This window comes from Tenrec ecaudatus, chromosome 5 (genome assembly GCF_050624435.1).
Source record: "Tenrec ecaudatus isolate mTenEca1 chromosome 5, mTenEca1.hap1, whole genome shotgun sequence".
Classification (NCBI taxonomy): domain Eukaryota; kingdom Metazoa; phylum Chordata; class Mammalia; order Afrosoricida; family Tenrecidae; genus Tenrec; species Tenrec ecaudatus.
The window spans coordinates 158,772,251-158,794,676 of record NC_134534.1 but is presented as its reverse complement, the minus strand read 5'-3'; the positions used below and the strand labels follow the sequence as shown (position 1 = coordinate 158,794,676).

Below are 22,426 nucleotides of genomic sequence, written 5' to 3'. Positions count from 1 at the left end.
ACTTCTGTACTTCTTCCGAGACAGATTTGATTCTTCTGGTAGTCCATGGATGCACTCTTTGCAGGCATCGTGAAGTCAAAGGTATCAATTCTTTGGTCTTCTTTATTCGTTGCATATCTTTCACATGGATACGAAGCAACTGAAAATGCCATGGCTTGAGTCAGTTGCACATCTTAGTTTTTAATATCTTAAAGAGGTCTTTGCAATCAATGCGCCCAATGCAATACAGCATTTGATTTCTTGCCTGCTGCCTCGAAGGAACATGGTGGTAGATACAAGTAAGATGAGGAAACACCTGACAACTTCAGCCTTTTCTCTCTTTATCATAATGCTGCTTCCTAGTACAGTATGAGGATTTTAACTTTAAGTGCTTCAAGGCCTCCTGGCTTCCAGCAAGCAAGTTTACGTCATCCACATATAGCGGTTTGGTAATGAGTCTTCCTCGAATCCTGATGACACCTTTTTCTTCACATAGTCCAGCTTCTCAGAGGACTTACTCACCATCAGTTTAAATAAGGATCATGAGAAGATACAATTCTAATATTGCTTTTACTAGACATTTCTCTGGAGGCTGGCAGAGAGACACAAGGCCTCTACCCTGCAAGAGCAGGGGTCCTCAAACTAGGGCCCGCGGGCCACATGCAGCCCGCCGAAGACATTTATCCGGCCCGCCGGATGTTTTCGCCCGGTTTGGTTTTTTTACTTCAAAATAAGGTATGTGCAGTATGCACAGGAATTTGTTCATAGATTTTTTTTAAAACTATAGTCCGGCCCTCCAACGGATCTGAGGGATCGTGAACTGGCTCTCTGTTTAAAAAGTCTAAGGACCCCTGCCTAGGAGGTTGTGAGAGATTAACTACACTACAAGACGAGTGCTAGTTAAGTCGTCCCATGAGAAAACATTTTGCTGACTTCTAAGCAAATGAAATCCTAATATACCTTGTTTACATCTTCCAAGGATAGTTAAATGCTTACCGTAAATGCTTTAAGATACTGTGGAATTGCAGTGGCAAACTTGTCAATGGTGTAAACTTTAGCATCTTTGTTCTTTTCCATACTTCTAGTAATGCTTTTCCAGAGAATTACAATGATTTCTAATAAACCTGCCATGGATGCAGCATCATTTACTGATAATGTTCGGTCCAGAACCTGACATGCAAAGAATTTTATTGAGAAAGAATTAAAGTGCAACAATGATTGAAAGATATTAACAATATCATTAATAGTACATTTCAGAATTATATATCTAGAAATAGTAACTCAAGGAGCACCAAGTCTGTTTTATGTTACCATATTGCTTTCTTCTCTATTTAAAATCTCTACTAGAAGTAAATATGTTTTCAAAAGTCGATTTAAAAAAAGTATATCTTAAAATAACCCTTTATCCTTTAAGGAAACATTTTGTATGAAATTAAAATCCTCTAAAAATAAAAATGTTTTGTCTTCATCTATTTTACTGGGGCAAAGACCATAACAACCTAATGAAAGGCACAGCATTTTCTTTTAGTATAAATTGATTGATTTGTTAAAATAAACATTGGTTTTCACCACAAAACTCAGTGTAAACAGAATAACAAAATCTAATTCACTTAAATGTGTTTGCTAATATAGGCATAGGCACCCTGCCTATGAGATCACATACACGATACACCTCTGTGGTCAGCTATCTTCCTTCTAGAAGCTCTGCTATCAATGGCTGGTTAGGATCAACTACACCGCAACCGTGGCCTCCGTTAATTTGTTTTCAATAAGTATGCCTGCCCTAAGTAGGCCGGGGGCGCTATCCTACTTACACTGGCGTTCTCCTTTCCCCTTTCTTCTTCATCTTCTTGATACTCCCTCACAGCTTTGTGGATGCAGGCATTTAAGCAACGGCGAATAACATGAATCAGCTTTGCTGTAATTTTTAAAATAATCAATAATTAATTGATATGTTTTATCAACAAATTCTTTTAAAAATAGTTTTGTTGGCATGTAGTTCACATATCATACAATTAAATCATTCAATCATATTAAGAAGAACTGTGCACTCATCACCACAATCAATTTCAGAACATTTTCTTTTCGTAATCATTGTTAGCTCCCCATTTTGCCCCAGGCTGCCCTGCAGTGTCCCTAGGTAATTAGTAGTCCAGTTATTTTCTCTATAGGTTTACCCACCCTGGTTTTCATAAGTAAAAAAATCATTAAAAACACAAATAGGAAGCAAACAACAATAAAAATAACTAATACCAAAGCTAGAATAAAACAGAGAAAAATGTCAACCAAAAATAAAACTGAAATAAATAAATAAAACAGAAAATACTAAAAACTGAAACAATGTTAAAATAGATCAAAAGAAGATCAAATGATAAGATATTTTTGGATTTTCTTTTTAATAGTTAAAGTATGACCCCAAAATAATTAAATGTATTTGTTTAAGGGATAAGATTAAGAAATGTTATAAAGCACGAATCTTATTTAAATGACAAAATGTCAACACATATACCATTAATTATGATTCAGGAGGGAAATAATACCCAAACTGAGCAAAAAGTGGGGTTCCATACCTATGTTCGTGCAGGCAGTGTGTTCGTAGGCGTACTGATAGAACCTCCTGGCCGCTGCATGGTTCATCTGGATCAGTGTGACACAGCGCTCACACCACACTTCCTCTGGCTGATTCACAGGCAGGAAAGAATTGAAGATGAGATTCACCAGGCGCCGAGCCACTGGCCGGGAATCACTTTCCAGACGAACCAAAATATGTTCCATAGGGCATATTTTCCAAAACTGTGTATAATGCATATGAATAGAAAGAAACTGTTGTAACTATAATCTTTAAAACATTTGGAGCAAAATTCCAAGATTACTAAAAAGAAAAATAATTTTAATATACAAGGACCAATTCAAATTGTTACACTAGAATTTGTGAACTTCCCATAGAGGGATTGCAATACGTAAACTACCGGCATATAAAATACCTAAGTGTAAGGTTGCTGGCGGGATCAATTAGAATAACTAAACACCATGTTGGATATACAGTAAACTCTTAAACAACACCATGAGCTTTTGACTCGTGTTTGTGAAAAGCGAGTCTGAAAAACATTGAGCACTTTGACACAGAAATGCAAAGTGTCAAAAATCTAAAGCGTCTCCCTTAGAGGCACAAAGACCTCACTCTTCTGACAGGCACTTGTGAATAAAATGTACAAAACCTGTTTCTACATGCACACTACAGCTACCCTCTCTTGCACGGCTCCTTTCCCTCCCTGTCAATGCCATGCCATCAGGCATCCTGCATCTCCTGCTTCCTGACAGATGAGCACACCACCTTGTCTCTCTGCCTGTGATGCCACCGCTAGACCCCTCCACACTTCAAGGCATAAAGAACCTACACCGAGGACATGTATTCCTGTTTTCAGAAGCACTGATAGTCACCTACACAACTGGGGCCAACACTTCTGAGTAAGAAATTACAGACAAGGGTAAAATAATTTTAATGGCTTATCTAAATCCTGCTTCAACTGGCAATCATGTGAAAATACACTTCGATCAGTTTCTTCGTGTGTAAAATAGCGATAAAATCACTCGCTTCATATTTTCAAGAAACTTTCTCTGATGTCTATCCCTCTTTTAGTACTTTCAACTGGGTGCTTCCCAGTTGAATGTGTTCATGTCACTTCAATCTTAAAAATAAAAAAAACACACACAAGCTATACTTGACCTTTAATATTTTCTTCTAGCCTTCACCTTTTCGCTTCCCTTTCTTAGACAAGTTACTCAAAAGTACTGCTATACTGCAATTTCAACTGCCTTATTTAACATTTAAATCTCAATCCATGTCAAGGTCATTGATATTACAGTCAAGTGGACATACACGATCCTAAACACTGGAGCGGAAGACATTATTAATGACTTCCTCCTAAAAAGATTTCTGGGACACTCCTACACAAGACAATTCTTGGCATTCCTGAAAAAAGCTATTAAGATAAAGACAACAGCTCCAAGTCCCACACCTAAAATGTCTACACAGGCAAGAGACAAAATATCACCTCGTGCCTGAAGCAGCAAGCAACTGGAAGGCAGTTCTGACCTTGGTGTCCAGCTCTTGTTATCAGCATGAGAGCCAACAGCACCAAGGAAGAAAACCTGCTCACAACTAATAAACTAAAATTGACTCGATGAGACTTGGAAATTAACGACTGAAGATCAAGAGCTAAAGGAGGTGCTTACAGGTAAAAAAAGGCAACAACAATGCTTGCATTCATATTCTGACAATTTTAACAACTTCTCCATTTTGCCTCTAGATCCCTTTCCATCATACCAAGAGGTAAAAATGTTTGGACTTACACAGAAGTCAGTCGAGATGGGATTCTTACTTTTGAGTGCAAAAGTATCAAGTTGTAACCCTAACACATCATACTAGCACACCAATAGCTCACTGCCATTGAGTAGCTGCTGGATCACAGCAACCGTTCAGGACAGGGCAGAACTGTCCCTGTAAGTTTCTAAGACTACAGCTCTTTAAGGGCGTAGAAAGCCCCATCTTTTCCTGTGTTGCAGCTGGCGATTTCAAACTGCTGCCCTTGAAGATTGCAGCCCACGACATGTAACCACTGCACCACCAGCACACTAATGCATTATGATAATGCTAGCAACAAGTAATTCCTGAAACATTCAGGTACGCTAAGCATGAGCTAAGGAGCCTGGCTTTTTTTTTTTTTAGTTACACACACACACACACACACACAAATTGTTATCCCCGTTTTACAGATAAAAATCTACAGCTTCCTGTGCAAGCAGATAATGATTACTGCTAACACCAGCGGTGGGAGAGGCGACACCAGGAGGGAAGGGCATGTAGAAAGGGAGAACCGATCTCGGAGATCTATGTGTAACCTCCTCTCTGGGAGATGGGCAATGGGGAGGCGGGTGAGGGGAGACGCCGGGGAGTGTAAGATAAGATATAATAATTATTTATAAACTATCAAGGGACCAGGGGTGGGATCGGGGAGGGAGGGGGATGGGGGAAAAAAAAGGGAAACCGAGCTGATTCCAGGAACCCAAGTGGAAGGTGAATTATGAGAGTGACGAGTGCAACGAATGTATAAGGGTGCTTTGCTCATTTGATGTATGCACAGATTGTGATAAGAGCCTTATGAGCCCCAATAAAAAGATTTAAAAAAAAAAGAAAGAAAGACAGTGTAACAATATGACAAAACAATAATAATTTATGAACTATGAAGGGTTCATGAGGGGGGAGGGAGGGGAAAAAATGAGCACCCGATATTAAGGGCTCAAGTAAAAGTCAGATGTTTTGAGAATGATGATGGCAACAAATGTACATATGTGCTTGACACAATGGATGGATGTGTGGATTGTAATAAGAATTGTACGAGCCCCCAATAAAATGATTTTAAAAAAAAAGTCAATTTTGCTATGCGGCCTTTCAACATCATAAAATGAAGATTCAGGACAAGTAGTTATGCAGGAAGTAGAAATCCAAATAGACACAATGAAGGGAAGGCGTTGACATCTCCGTAGACAGAAGCTGTCAAATGAAGCCTCTGCTGCGTCAGAGTAGGTTTCAATAGCAGTAGCAGTCCTTCTTCAAAGTGGCCAGTCAATAAAAACTTGTGGTGAGATCATTTTGATCAAAGATTCTACAGAAGAATCTAGAGTAAAAAGTAGGAGGAGTCAGAGAAGGCTTGACAGAATCTCAAAGTTTTAGGGAAAGCCAGGCTTTCTATGGAAGCCACTGACACTCCTGAAGACCTAAGTTGATTGTCCTGAGATAGGCTGAAACCTTAAACTGAAGTGACTCACTGAAATCTTCCTTAAACCAAGTAATAGGTTGTCTTAATAAAAGCATGTCTACCTTGAACACTGTGTGCTTTCAAAGAATGATTTCAAAAAACAAAAACACACATTGCCATCTAGTTGGTGCCAACTCATACTGACCCTCTTAGCTCAGAGTAGAACTGCCCCCTGTGAGTTTCTCAGACGGTAACTCTTATGAGTAGAAAGCTTCATCTTTCTCCTGGGAAGCAGTCGGTGGTTTTGAACTGCTGACCTTGCAGTTAGCAGCCCAACTCATTAAGAAGGCTCCTAAGAATTATCTGTGTGAGATTGAGTTGACAATAGCAATGCAAAAAGTTAAATGAGTCCAAGGGGGTGGTGAGTGCAAGTCAGCAGTGCTGTACAATTTAGAGAATACTTTGAGAATGTTCACACAACTTGAAGAATGTAATCCGTGCCAATGAGCGGTAGTAGATGGAGAAAGTGTTGCACTGGTGCACAACTGTGCATATTTTCACCAACACCCAGGCTGGCGAGCATGTTCCATGTGGACCTGGCAGACATCTCACTTTAGATGGCTGCTTGTTTTAGGACAAGACTTTTTCTTTCTTTTTTTGTCCTTCACAATAACATCTTTTATTCAAATAAAATTCCACTGAAACACAGAGCTCATGATATTTACGTATTTCTGCACGCATGGCTGGTGCGAACTCAGGGCCGCCTTTGCCTCTAGTGACGGTGCTGCTTGAACTGGACCCCACAATAGCCACAGGTCCCCATTTTGGTTTCTTTGTCCTGGTTTATGTACACTCGGGGGAGGCCCAGGGCGCCTCCACCACAGTCACAAGAGACCACGCGGCTCTCCACCTCGCTCACAGGCCACCAAGTCAATGGCGAAGTCCTCATTCACCTCTTTCTGATGACTGACGAACGGTATCTGCCTATAATCTCTCTCTTCTTAACCTGGCCAGTATTTCTGAAGAGCCAAGCACCATCTGATTTCTACACCATACTTGGCTAGAGCATCCACACCATCAGTGGTCTCTTCACTCTACCTCCATTTTCCTACCCACCAGGGCTGTTATAATCCTATGCATATGGATTTTTCTTCTCTTTGACACTCACAACTATATATCATTTTAACGTCATATTTTTATATTTTATTATTTTTATGAGAAATATGTAGGAAGGTTTTTCTTTTTTTAAAATCATTTTATTGGGGATCGTACAACTCTTATCACAATCCATACATACATCCATTGTGTCAAGCACATTTGTACATTTGTTGCCATCATCATTCTCAAAATATTTGCTTTCTACTTGAGCCCTTGGTATTAGCTCCTCTCAAAACTTTATTTTTAATAGGCTGCTACAATAAATACAATCAAATTTAATGCAGGCAATTTTGAAAGAAAAAAAAGTTGAAGAACTTCCACTCTAAGATTTGCTACTAAAATAAGGGCAAATAAGAGTACAGAATTGGTATTATGATAGACAAATACCATTGGAAAAGAACAGAGAACCCAGAAGCGGGCCGCATACATATGGTCAACTGACTTTCAATAAAAGTAGCAAAATAATTCCACTGAATGTAATAATTGGGTTTTCATAGTACATAGGCCCTTTGTCTTACTAATATTTAAAAAATTAAAAATTATATAGCATATATTATAATAAAATCTCTTTTCTAAGATATTCCTTATACTTTATAACTAATCATATAACATCTTTTCTTCAGGGATATTTTGTCTATTTAAAATATATGTGTGTGTCCATAATATATATATGTGTATAAATGTTTCCCAGTTTATATAGCTGCTAAAGTCCTATACACATTCCTACTGTCTATTTTTAAACTTACAGGTCTCTTATGTGTTGTTTTTTTAATCATTTTATTGGGGGCTTGTACAATTCTTATCACAATCCATACATACATACATTGTGTCAAGAACATATGTACATTTGTTGCCATCATCATTCTCAAAACATTTGCCTTCTACTTGAGCCCTTTATATCTGCTGTTCATTTTCCCCCTCCCTCCCCACTCTCCCTACCCCGTGAACCCTTCATCATTCATGTATTATTATTTTGTCATATATTACACTGTCTGACGTCTCCCCCACCCTCCTCTCTGCTGTCCCTCCCCCAGGGAGGAGGCCATATGTAGATTCCCATAATCAGTTCCCACATTCTCTCCACCCTCCAGGCATCGCCACTCTCACCACTGGTTCTGGAGGAGTTTTCTTAGTAGCAGATAAAAGGGCTCCCTTCACTCTTTTCTATAGCTACATGAATATATAAAAACTTAATGCAATTGATCCTTTTCTGATAACAACTCAGGTGTTGCCAAATTCTTTGTCATGACAAATGTAACATTTTAAATGTAAATTTTATAAGACTATTTTGTGGAAGAAGTTTTGAGTTTTATCAAACATAAACAGAATGAAGAACATATGATCAACACTTTTAGCCTAGAATTGAAGTTAAAAGAGAACAGTCTCACTAAATGTTCACACAGTGCAAAAAGGTGCACTTATCTAAAGCAAGTATCTGATTGCTTACTGGAAGTTGTAAAACCTAAGGGGATAACCTAAAGCTAAAAACCTAAAGCTCATAATCTGCATTTTTCTGAGTGCTCACTTCATGCCAAATACTTAAATATTTCAACAACCTTTTCAATAAAAACTTTCACATATATGAAAATATAAAATATACATAATTTAAGGTACTAGTTGCATATAGTAATGTCTTTAAAACACACTCACACAAGTCAATGAAATACAAAACAAATGAAAATTTACAGTACAAACTCTTGGTTAAATGTATTTGTTGAAAATGTGATTTCTAAAACTCTGAGAATAAAAATTGCCTGTGATGGAGAATAATGTACTTATTCCATTTTTAGTTTAAGAAAAAAATTTTATCTTACCTTCGCAGCCCTCACAGCTTTCACTTTCAGCAGCATATCAACAAAAGCCACTCTTACTTTCTCAGAATTGTCATGGAGACTGTATGTTAGTGTTGGCAAAAGCTGTTCTAATAATGGGTGGCTTAGCTTATTATCCAAAAGTATTGGCAGACACTGTAAGGAAAAGGAAAGATGAACAGTTCAAAACTAGGACCGGTCAATGAAGAGATAGGGTAAGGAACACTCAGATAAGAAAACGTTCAGTTCCACCTCTACAAAACACGTTAGTGTAATAAGCATGCCTAAAGAAGCACATTTTTCTAAAATAATTTCATCCTCTGTTCAAACAAGATTAAATCAATTTAATTAAAAAATTTTTTCCAATGCTCTCTCTCTGATAAATTTTAGGTTTGCAGACTTGAAAGAAACATGGAACAAACATTCACTGGTGGAGGGGTCTCCAAATTCAGTGGTATCTGAAATGGGGTCCAAGAATGTTTTCATGTGTATTTGCTAACATGACAGGATAGTATTATGGAGTAGAATCAGAGGTTATCACAGGCGTCGTTTTTGTTGGGCTCAAACATTCACATGATCTTTCTCATACAATACTTCAGATTGGCATTAATGTTTCTTTAAAGGAAGACGAGGTGATCCAACTTCATGCAAACCAAGGACCTGAACTCAAGTCTTCAGACACTAGGTCCCAAACTCCTAAAGCTCCACTATCTTCTTTATCCAGTTATTAGGAGAAAGGATATTTTCACAGGTTCTTATTAAAAGCAAATGGATCATTTTTACTGTATAAGGTAAAACTAATTTTCCTAAAGCGCGTGCAGCTATTCTGAAACTGTGCCAAATGGTGGTCTGATCTGAGTCATATGCCAGCCCAGCTGCTCAACTTCCTCCTCTCCTTCTCAAGCCTACCCACTCGACTAGACCTGCTCCCACCACGCTGACAAAACAACCTCCATTTTGTTCAAGCCCATATAGCAGAAGCACTACTTTCTTTTCCAAACACTCCTCCCTAGGCTTCCACGACACTCTGGTTTTACTATTATTTCCTCTATTTCTCTGTCCTTTCCTGTGCAAACTTTCGGTTTATTTTCTTCTACCCAGGAGCTCCACCTGTCTCCCCTCACAAAATATCTGTAACATATGAAAATCCCTTTTAGGCATTGAGATTGCTGGGCTCCTGCAGCCACCCACAGGAGCGATGATAGTTCCTAGATTAGAACAGTGGAGTGGATGGAAGTGGGCAAATCTCAGCGGATTCTTGGGAGAGAAGATGGACCACATTTAGATGTAGGAGTGGAGGAGAACGGGAAAATACGAGTAGCAGTCCGTTTTCTCACTTAAACAATTCAGCAGACGGCATTGCCATTTCAGAGTGAGGGGGTGGGGGGAGCACTACCTCCTTGGGTAGGAGGGGTTTGGGGATGAATGTTACGTTGACTGTCATCACTGCCACATCTAACTTTGTGGCACTGACACATCAGTCATTGAGATCTCCAGTCACTTTGGGAATGACCTTATTGAAGAAAACTGCCTAAGGTTATGCCTCCTTCCTTGCATCCAATGGCTGATCACGGTGAGAGATAAAGACATGGCCCCTATGCCAAGGTGAGACAAGCCTGAAGAGCTAGGCCAGATCCAGACCATGGGGTTCCTAAGTCTTTGCTGGGATTGTTCCACAATTTTATTTTTTCTACTGCCCAATTTGGCTTCCTGCCCCAACTTCCCTGGGTGTTGATCCCCAGGAGTACTTCCTAATCAGACACTAATTTCCATCTCAGAGTTAGCTTCCCAGGAGCCTGACCTGCCACAGATAAGCCACTGGAGGTACCTAAGAAAGATCCAAGGAGAGCTCAGGTAAACAGCTGTCTATCCACTGGAATCCAATCAGCTGCACAGAGGTTGTGGTTGAAGCCAAGACTATCAACCAAATGACCTAGGCTGAGCCAATGCTAGTGAAATAAGAAGGTGGCCTAACTCAGAGCTCTGACCTAGGTCAACATTTAAAGAATAAGACAGATTGAGGAGAAGAGCATCACTGGGGATTTATAATGTTAAGAAAGATAATGGGGGAATGTCAGCTTCATGTAAGTCAACAGAAAGGCCAGGGTAAAAGGCTACTCAGAGATAAAAGAATAGTGCAATCATTACAGAGAACTAATATAAAAGGGGATCCTGGATTCTTAGCTAGAAATGTTTTATTAAGGTAATCAATCTATAAGATCATTAGGGAATGGTGGATTAGAGAATGTATAGGAAATAGAGACAGAATATTTAAGTGACCATATAATTTAATATTGAAACAAGAATTATTTTCAGAGTAAGAAGACTGCTACTAACAATTACTGCAGGGCAATAGGCAGAGCTTGAATGTACATTAATTCAACAAATACCAGCAACCTTTACAAAAGTTCTACTCCAAAAGGAGAAGGCAAGTGGTGTTCTGCATCTGAATATAAAGCCAGGGGAAGATTTTTATTTGTTTTTAGGCAGAGAGATGAACAAGTTTACAAAGCCACTGATGCTGTTTAGAGGGAAAGTTGAACGCTCCCCAAAACAAACAAGCAAACCAAACATCAGCAGGAATGGTAACAGTAAGTCAGAGAGGTTCTTGAGAAGACGGGAGAGGAAGGGATCCCCTGCTTTCTCACAGAAAGGAGCGCACAGTGGGCAGCAGGGAAAGGCTAAAGAAGAGCCTCGCCAGAGATCTGCTTCCCATGCAGGGGAAAGCTGTCAGCTTTGCACCCACAGGATGTCGGAGGTTCCTAGTAGTTCAAGGCGCAGGGATCGTTCTTTCTTCACTCGTCTGGAAAAGCCCTGTACAGACAAGCCAAACACAACCTCCAATAGCCTTCAGGATGGGAGCCCAGGTAATCTCCACTGGCCTCCACCACATCGACACACTTCTAATTCATCATCAAAGTCAGCCCCGCCCCCTAAAAAAAGACAATGACTACTCCCACCACCTTCTGAAATCCAAACTATAATTTCTAAAGTTCTACTTGGTTCATGTTGACTAAAATATTCCTCGGGTATTTCTGATACCTAAGAAGTTAGACAACCACTGGATTAGATCACGGTCCGCTTAGCACAAAGATTAGGAGCTGAACTCCCTAAGGACACAATGGCATCACTTTATTCTGTCCCTGCAGACGGCACCAACTTGTGTGTGTATCATGTTTCTCAAAGGCACTGCACAAAGAGACAAAATAGGAAAAATTCCTCAATAAGACTGGGATGGAAGGCAGCTTTTATTTCCCTTTTACAGTAAAAAAAAAAAAGGTATTGCTTTGAGTACATCTTTTTTTTAATAGAAGACATTTTCAATTTACTTTCTAAAAAAAATCTTCCTTTTGACATACAGAAAAATGCCAATAACGGTTACCACATGATAAAATTCCAGGTCAAATTTTAGAATCAATTTTTCTCCTTTCTATTTTCTAGCAATTCTAGAAATTAAATATTGCTTGCAGAATTTTAGAAACTCTTACCTTAAAGACAGAGCAACGAACTTCAGCGGAGCTTGTATCAAACGCTAGTTCCCCTGTTACTTTCTTTAGAAGATCAATAAGAATGGTTGGCGGCATCATTTCCCAGTATTTGGAAATTATTTTACACACACCCAAGATCCCTGTGGAACGGACCACTGGGTAAGGATCCTCTAAAAGACTCTACAAACAGGAGGAGGAAACGCTTAAAAATCTTAAATAATTTCCTTTACATCACTATTTTGCTTTATACATTAGCCATTTTGGCAACTTACAAACTTAGTAACAAAGATATTACAAATTACAGAAAAATTGGTCACATGCAAACTTTAGGATCTCTGATTACTTATTAGTTTGTCAGCACTTCTTCTGAGCTATTCCATTACATTGCCTTATATAGAATTTGAAAAGAATAAAATTATTAAGAAAACTTGTGAAAAAATAAGAAGAAAATAAAAACATTGAAAAAACATTAGTAGTCTAAAGGTGAAACAGACTGAATCCATAGCGCTTCAAGCAGAAACATTCTAAAAGTTTCAGGAACTTGACAATGTAAAGTATCTTGACAACTCTAGGGGGAAAAAATGGGTTTGTTTTTTTTTTGCTTTGTTTGATATTGTTTGTTTAAATCATTTTATTGGGGGGCTCCTGCAACTCTTATCACAACATAGATCCATTGTGTCAAGCACATTTGTACATTTGTTGCCATCATCATTCTCAAAACATTTGCTTTCTACTTGAGCCCTTGTTATCAGCTCATTTTGCCCCCTCACTCGGCATTCCCTCCTCCCTCATGAATCTTGGTAATTTATAAATTATTATTATTTTATCATATCTTACACTGCCCGACGTCTCCCTTCATCCACTTTTCTGGTGTCCATCTCCCAGGGTTTCATATATAAGTTTTTATTTAAACATTATAAAAATCTTATGAAAATTTAACCTTTATGAAATAACAAACATTATTATTCCTCCAAGTGTTACAGAAGAAAACAGAATTGAAGGGAAGGCATCCATTTCACACTTACAGTAGCACAACTGGGATTCAAAGCAAAGTTTGTCCTCTGTGCTCTTATTTCACGGCACTACATTGTCTCCATGTACCCGACAGTAGGTTTTTCATTTCCTACTCACATGCATTTAGATCAGGAGTGACAACTGCAAATACCCAGTGGCATTAAACATTTACTACAGATGAACAGAATGATTTGCTATATCCATTTTTACTGCTAAATTTTATATTTATACATTATAATTTACATATGTCATATATCATCATGTTATATATAACAATCTATTATATAGGTAAAGTGGTAATATATTATAATTATATCTAAATATATAGTAGGTATTTATGCTGTTTCTTTACCATGTTTACTATATTTATTTTTAATAAAAGTAACTTTTATGGATTCACTGTCTCACTCACTCAGTGTCCACTCACTCAGTCTCACTCACTCACTTACTCACTGTCTCACTCACTTGTCTCACTGACTCACTGACTCACTTACTGTCTCACTCACTGATCCACTCACTCATTCACTCACTCTCACTGTCTCACTCACTCATTGTCCACTCGCTCAGTCTCACTCACTCACTATCTCACTCACTATCTCACTCACTCACTCACTCACTGTCTCACTCACTGATATACTCACTCACTCACTCTCTCACTCACTGTCTCACTGACTCACTGTCTCACTCACTGATCCACTCACTCACTCAATGACTCACTCACTGTCTCACTCACTCACTCACTCAATGACTAACTCACTGTCTCACTCACTCACCCACAAAAAAATTAAAAATCAGAAAGAAGTCATTTTTATGTAAGAGTGATAGGGAAGAGTGGGCCTGGTGGCAAAACTGGCAGCACTTACTCCAGTGATACATTCAAATATCAATGTTTAAACATCTCAGGTGAGAACAAAAGAACTTATTTACAGACTAGAACACCTGAGTTGAAAAGGGCAAAATGTTTGATAATATTTTGCTTAATGCTACTAAAATCTAGTTTTGATTTGCCCAATAATATTTCCCCCTACAAATTTGGCCATGGAAGCAAGGCAAACATGGAAAAAAATATGAGTAATCATTCATTTATAAGGTCAATATGCAAATATTCATAACATTTTATCTCAGTGTTCCTAATGCTTCAAATTTTCCATAAGTCATAAATCAAATGGATATTTTAAGGGTAGTCATTTAGAACTATCCTTATCACAATGATTTTACCACTTTGCTTCCTATTATTCTACTAACTAGAGTAATAAATAATGTTCATTGATTAGCTTTTGTGCTAGGAAAACCTGTAAATGCTAAGTGGGCCTGCCAATAGAGAATTAACTGTGAATCCTAGTTAGCACTCTTTAGCTAGAAGCGGGGTGGGGGTGGGGGGAATCCATGCTAGCACATGAAAAATTAAAGTGAATCAAAAAGTACAGCTACGAGGGGTATGATGCATACACATGGGGTTATCCCACACAAAACATGGATAAGTATGCTGTGCGATCAATGGATGACTGTAGAAATGTCTCAAAGGAACAGCTTTGTCTTAGTCCTGCTAAGGTGCCTTCAAAATAAAAAGAGTGGGTGAAAACCAAACAATGGCCTCTGAGGGGCCCTGAAGGACCGGTGCAACTCAAGGCAGAGGTCCGCTCATTACCGCTGTGCTCTGAAACTCAGAAGACACAGTACATCATGGGAGTTTGTTAGGAACATGGTGCCCGGCTATCAAAAGAGATAGTGTCTGGGGTCTTAAAGGCTTGAAGGTGAACAAGCAGCCATCTAGCTCAGAAGCAACAAAGCCCACATGGAAGAAGCACACCAGTCAGTGCGATCACTAGGTGCCAAAGGGACTAGGTATAAGGCATCATGCAAAAAAAAAAAAAAAGATATATGTGTGTATATGTATATATGTGTGTGTGTATGTGTGTGTGTGTATGTGTGTGTGTGTATATATATATATATTGAATGAAGGGGGAAGTGCAGAGTGGAGACCCAAGGCCCAAGTGTCGGCCAATGGAGATCCCCTCATAGAGGGGTTTAGTAGAGGAGATGGGTCAATCAGGGTGCGAGGTAGTACCGATGAAGAACACAGCTTTCCCCCAGATCCTGGATGCTTCCTCCCCCCAACTACCATGATCCGAATTCTACCTTGCAGGGCTGGATAGGGCAGAGGTTGTACACTGGTATATATGAGGGCTGGAGGCACAGGGAGTCCAGGGTGGATGATACCTTCAGGACCAAGGGTGTGAGGGGTGATGCTGGGAGCGAGGAGGGTGAGTGGGTTGGAAAGGGGGAACTGATTACAAGGATCCACATGTGACCTCCTCCCTGGGAGAGGGACGGCAGAGAAGGGGGGGAAGGGAGACTCCGGATAGAGCAAGATATGACAAAATAACAATGTATAAATTACCAAGGGCACAAGAGGGAGGGGGGAGTGGGGAGGGAGGGGGAAAAAAAAAGAGGACCTGATGCAAAGGGCTTAGGTGGAGAGCAAATGCTTTGAGAATGATCGGGGCAGGAAATGTATGGATTGTAATAAGAGTTGTATGAGTCCCTAATAAAATGTAAAAAAAGAAAAGAGGAGAAAAAAAAAAGAAAATGATTAGGGCAAAGAATGTACAGATGTGCTTTATGCAATTGATGTATGTATATGTATGGACTGTGATAAGAGTTGTATGAGTCCCTAATAAAATGCTTAAAAAAAAGAAAAAGCAAATAGAAAACTGCACTGGTAAGAAAAGGGCCAGGAACATTGAAGAGATGAACTTTTTCCCATCGTGACAGTAATACACCTGCGCATTTTTCAAGCAGAGCAAGAGCTATCCCACGAGAATTCCATGGAAAACCTCACCCTATCCACCTTTAGCCCGGACCTTTTTCGACTTCTTTCTGTTCCCCAAACTCAAAGAAAATGTAAAATTCCCATGATCTGAGTCCACTGGGAATGACAAATCTGTACCTGAGAATGCCAGAACAGCCATTTTAACATGGCATAAACAAATTGTACAGAATTTTTCAGAATATGGAGACCTCACCTTAAGAGTAGCAGGCCTACGTGGTGAAACACTAGCCTTACTTTTAGATTACTTTGCTTAATAAAGGTTTCTATGGTTTTATAGCAATACTTTTATTAGACTTAGCCTAATATACATTACATCCTAATGTCCTAAATAGTAGTCCTGCAGTGCTGTGGTAAACACTTGGCTACTAAATGAAAGGCTGGCAGTTCAAATCCATCCAGTGGCACCCCCAGAAGAAAGACCTGGAGATGTGGCACCATAAAAATTACAGCCAAGGAAAACCTACAGGTTCTCTGTCTAATTGGGTCACAAGGAGTCCTAAAGAAGTCCTTGTGTGGTGTAAAAGTTAAGTACTTGACTATTATCAGTAAGGGTGGTAATATGAGCCCACTCAGAGGTCTCTCTGAAGGCAAGCATGGTGAGATGCTTCCCAAAGGTCGCCACCTTGAACATCCTATGAAGCAGTTCCATTCTGCTAACACAGGATGGTCCTCTGGGAGTGAGAATCGACACAACAGGAACTAATACATTGTAGTATCTGATATTAAAAAGGCAATCATTTGGTAAATTGAAATGAGCACTATTTGTAGAAAAGGCATTATTTGTAAGCTTGGCTTACAACCACTTTTTGGTATAGCCCATACGTTCCCAAACTTACTTGGCTTAATGCCCCTTTTTCATAAAAAAGAAGAAAAACATTACTCAGCATCCCTCTGGCAATGAAAAACATTTGTACTATATAGATAGCCCACAATACAGGATAAAGCCCAGGTATGTGATTTGGCAGCCCCCACTCCAAAGAAAGCTCTAGGAATTTTGTTGGCATAATGGGTTGCCCTTTGGGCTACCAATCACAAGGTCAGCTGTTCAAAATCACTAGCCACTCCCTGGAAGGAATATGAGGCCTTTTACTCCATAGTTGTACTCTCGGAAACTCAGGGGCAGTTATGCCCTGTTCTACAGGGTCCTGAGAGTTGGAATCGACTCAGTGGCAGTGTTTGGGTTTTGGGAAGTTTTGAGGGACTTTAAGGGGTCATTCAAATGGTGTAGTGGTTATGCATTGGGCTGCAATCTGCATGGTCGGTCGGCAGTTCAAAACCACTAGCAGCTCCATGGGGGGGGGGAGGGGAATGGACTTTGTGCTGCCTTAAACTGTTAGAGGCTCAGAAACCGAGAGGATCGATATGAGTCAATGTTGACAAGATGACATTGAGTTTGATTTTTTTAGTTCAGCTTTCCCCAGGGGACAGTATCACCCACTTTGGAAAACACTTATAAACAGAAGAGAAGGCATGAGGGCAGTCGGAGCAGAGACCCAAAGCCCATCTGTAGACATTGGGAGATTCCCTCAATGAGGGGGTCACAAGGAAAGGATGAGTCGAGGAAGGTGCAGTAGAGCACTAATGAAACACACCTCTGGTTCCTCAAGGCTTCCTCAACCCCCACTACCATGACCCCTCTACGGCCTTTCACTGAGCGCTAGAAGGGTAGGAGCATGTGCACAGGTACAGATATGAGTTCACGATACACGGAATTCATGAACAGGAATGGGAGTAGCAATACCACGAGGGTAGGGAGAAGGTGGGAAGAGGAGGGGAGGAAGGGGGAACTGATCGTGAAGATCAACACATAACCAAACACATCATAGTCGGTGTAAGATATGAACATAATAATATGATTTATTAGGGGATACCGGGGGGGGGGGGCACAGAGGGGAAAATGAGGAACTGACACCAAGGGCTCAATAGAAAGTAAATGTCTAGGAAATGATGGCAACACATATACAAATGTGCTTGTTACAACTGATGCATAGATTGTTATAAGAGCTTTAAGAGCATTCAATAAAATGATTTAAGAAAAACCCAGAGAGAGAGAGAGAGGTGAAGGCATAGATAAAATTACATAGCTATTAAGTGAGATACCAAGTAGAATTCAAACCTAGGATATCTGACCCCAGAGCATGGGATTTTAATCACTATGTTATTTTCTCTTTCTCTTAGAGACAGATACATGTAAAATGATAAAAACTATATAAAGCAATACATTATGTGCGCAAAGTAATGTTGATATGTCAAATTTCTAAAAAATTTATTTACCATTGTTGTTTTTAAAAAATGGTCTGTGTGGGGGAAAAAAATTAAAAGGACTCTAGGGATTCACATTATTGCAGAAAGCAAGAATAAAGAAAAAGGATATTTTTTGGTGAATGCTCCAGGTTTAGAAAAGCCTTTTCCATTTGAGGAGGTAAGTATGTGCATGGTCAGAGACTCAAATTTATCAGATGACACAGATAAGCAAGCAGTAAGCATACCCTCCCAAAGCAAGCTGAAGTTGATAAGGTTCTACTACATGAATACGTACATAGAGTTCTTCAAACTGTTTCTGGATTTCACTATCCATTTCAGCAGCACCAAAGTTTGGATCCCTAATAGGAAATGCTTCAACAAATAGCAATGCAGCATTTGATCGAACTTCAGAATTTCGGGCCTATAATAATAAAAAAAATAGTATTTCATATTCTTTTTCTAATATCATTTTATTGGAGAAATATTTAATATTCTAAGGCATTAATATGTGAAGCCTGCTGTCTATAGTTTCAAAAACATATTTGTTATCTCAAGATACAGTTACTGTATTTACTCATGTATTAGCCAAGTTTTTCAGAATATTTTAATCATTTTAGTGGGGGCTCATAAATCACAATCCATACATACATCCATTGTGTCAAGCACAAATGAACATCTCTGGCCCTCATCATTCTCAAAACATTTTCTTTATACTTGAGCCCTTGGTATCACTCATTTTCCCCGCCCTCTCCCACCCTCCCTTCCTCATGAACCCTTGATAATTCATAAATTTTTTTAATGCAGTTTTGTGGTAAACTGAGATGCCTCAGCTGATATTCAGGTTGGCTTATACTCGAGTACATAGGGTAATTACAAATTATATCATTTATTTACAATTATGTTAATTAAATTGATCACACTTATCAGTCTTTAAATTAAGTCAAACCTTCAGTTCAATGTCAATAGATATTAAAAGAAAAATCAGTGACCTCACTTCAGCTTCAAAGTCCCATATCACATCATTAGCAAACATTCACCATCTTATCCTAATTACTGACACCATGATTTTTTGCATTGAAAAATATGTGTTGACTTTAACACTCATTCAGAGTGCTTCTTGTCATCCTGTTCCCCATTTACCAACAATCTGGGAAACACCCAGACTACAGGTGATGAGATACTAACGACGAGCTGGCCAGGCTCTGCAGATCATGTGTAGCTATTGTTGACTTCAATGCACGCTGCTGTTTCCCTTCCTAGATATGACTACTCAGAAATGACTGTGCATTAGCAGCAATTAACTCAGACTGCCTGTACAAAAATCCAGAAACACTTTCAATAAAAGAAAAAAATCCCTAAAACTTTCATTCCCAAATTTCACACTCAGTCTAGAATCTTACTTTTATTGCCTTAATAGAATTTTGAGTTACAGAATGCTAAATCCAAAAGCATGTTTAGTAAACTCTAAACAGGAATTATACTCTTTAAAATGTATACCTTTAATCCTCTCCACAGGATGGGTTTATATAATCTGTGAAGCATCTCTTCCACTCCCTGCCGTACTTTCTTTTGATGGTGAAAATAACTTAGCACCTGAGGGCAAAGAAAAAGATTTGAAGAAGTCACTGTTTACTCGGGGCCAGAAATCCATGTCACAACCCACTATTCTTCCTTTTAACCCATTTCATACATTTTCCTATAAACTTAGTGGTTTTTTAAAGTAAAAACAGCAAGTTTATACGTGTAATATCTTAATTAGACTACTGCAGCAGAAAATAAGATTTGAGAGAAAAAAAAACATTAGCTATTAGGTTCCAGGAGCGAAGCTTTCTTTTATGTAGCTTAACATGTTGCTATTGTCTATTACTATGCAGAATTTAAACCAACAAATTATATGGAGGAGGAAAATAACCCAAACTGATCTACAATTTAATAAAACCACACTACAATTAGGAGATGGAATCCATTTGCCGTGTAATTTATATTACATTGTTAAAAACATTAATATATCCTATTTTTGCTTTACATTTTAAAAAATCCTATTTTTGTTCTAAAGATATTACATCACAATTTTTAAAGCCCTTCAGAAAACTAGAAAAATCTCTGGTTCTTTAACCTGAGTATCTCAAATTTAATCAGCAGAAATGTGAAAGATTTCAAAATTAATAAATTATTTTTGAACGTATAATAATTTCACCATATAAAAAAAGCAAAGAGGTAGACTTTGTTCATTTAGCTCCTGGTACATCATAATTGCTAAAGCTATAAGCAAGAACAGGCATTACTCTATGGGATAGAATGCTGATAGATGGCATCTGCTAATTTAACTATACACAGACAGATTTTCTAATTCTTTCTGCCAGGGTAATTATAATCAATCAAATACCTTATCTGTGAAATAATGACACTGATAATACAGCAATATCTTGTCAGACCACTTCTAAATGCAATGATAAAATGTACACCTAAGTGCTGTGGTTATTTTTTAAATATCAATCTTATTAAGAGAAAATACCAAACCATTTATTCGACTTGATTTGAAGAATACCCACATAGGAACTTAATCTCAAATGTGCTCTAAAAAAATATGGTAGTGGCAATTAGAGTGATGAGTTCTAATTAAGGGCTTTTTTCCATAAAATTTGGGATACCTTCATGCAAAAAAAAAAATGTGTGTGTGTGTGTGTATATATCACATAGTGCATGAAGGGGGCAGTGCAGAGTGGAGACCCAAGGCCCATTTGTCGGCCACTGGAGATCCCTTCACAGAGGGGTTTAGGAGAGGAGATGAGTCAGTCAGGGTGCGATGTAGTACCGATGAAGAACACAGCTTTCCCCCAGATCCTGGATGCTTCCTCCCCCCAACTACCATGATCCGAATTCTACCTTGCAGGACTGGATAGGGCAGAGGTTGTACACTGGTGCATATGGGAGCTGGAGGCACAGGGAATCTAGGGTAGACGATACCTCCAGGACCAGGGGTGTGAGGGGCGATGCTGGGAGAGTGGAGGGTGAGTGGGTTGGAAAGGGAGAACTGATTATAAGGATTCACATGTGACCTCCTCCCTGGGAGATAGACGGCAGAGAAGGGGGGGAAGGGAGACCCTGGATAGGGCAAGATATGACAAAATAACAATCTATAAATTATCAAGGGCTCATGAGGGAGGGGGGAGCAGGGAGGGAGGGGGAAAAAAAGGACCTGATGCAAATGCTTTGAAAAGGATTAGGGCAAAGAATGTATGGATGTGCTCTATAGAATTGATGTATTTATATGTATGGATTGTGATAAGAGTTGTATGAGCCCCTAATAAAATGTTAAAAAAAAATTTGGGATGCCTTAACAACAATACACATTTTCTCATTAAAATTTTGATAGCAGCAATAACACTGCCTGGGATTATCACACACCCAGGTTCTTAGACACCCTTCTCACTGAAATTGAACACCAAGAGAATTTGAAAAATACCTGTTATAAAATGAATTGCATCAAGATATGCCTTACCTCCCGTACTTTTGAATGTACTGGCGACTTCCTTCTAAGATTGATTCCATGGTACATGAAGTCTTGAATGCAACCATTCTCAATTGTCTGGAAAAATAAACACGTGTATGGGTGTGTCTGTGTACATGTATGACAAGACAGTACAACATTCTTCAAACAGAAATAAAATTTTACATACTAATGATGCATATAATGAGAAATAGAAACCTGGATCCTTCGATCAAGTTGTAACTTAAATTTGCCATTTCTTGGATTTCCTTAAGCATTCATTTGCCAAAGCAAATGTTTGCTTCTTCTTTTACATTATTTGACAATTGCTAATTGGCATGGCAAGCTTCCACCTACACCAGAGGCTGGTTCAAATCCTGACAACATTAGGAGATATAAGTGTAGTATTCTGACACAAGGCCTCTTTGGCATCATCCCATACCAAGCTAAGCTCAGAAGACTGGATCTGTCCCAGGGCCTCTCCACACTGAAAACTGAACTATTCTAAGGTACAAGCTAGGCTTCAAAATTACTGTGATAAGACCCTTCAGGAGTACCACTGAGAAACAGCAGGGTAGTAGAGGTAAGTATTAGAAGTCTTTCAATTAACTCTTTACAGTCTCACCACAGGGAATGACTGAAAGAAAACC

General features: G+C 39.0%; 1 protein-coding gene across 7 annotated transcripts in view; it reads right to left on the bottom strand.

Moving 5' to 3' along the window:
• NCAPG2 (non-SMC condensin II complex subunit G2) overlaps nt 1-22,426 on the bottom strand; it is a 71,753-nt gene that overhangs the window by 29,909 nt on the left and 19,418 nt on the right. For all 7 annotated transcript variants that reach the window (XM_075550168.1, XM_075550166.1, XM_075550167.1 and 4 more), the window contains exons 9-16: nt 21,789-21,875; nt 19,784-19,879; nt 18,582-18,707; nt 12,196-12,375; nt 8,711-8,863; nt 2,550-2,772; nt 1,794-1,897; nt 976-1,149 (exon numbers count right to left, since the gene is read on the bottom strand). In XM_075550168.1, the coding sequence (XP_075406283.1) occupies nt 976-1,149; nt 1,794-1,897; nt 2,550-2,772; nt 8,711-8,863; nt 12,196-12,375; nt 18,582-18,707; nt 19,784-19,879; nt 21,789-21,875 (1,143 nt within the window). The remainder of the gene's footprint in view (nt 1-975; nt 1,150-1,793; nt 1,898-2,549; nt 2,773-8,710; nt 8,864-12,195; nt 12,376-18,581; nt 18,708-19,783; nt 19,880-21,788; nt 21,876-22,426) is intronic.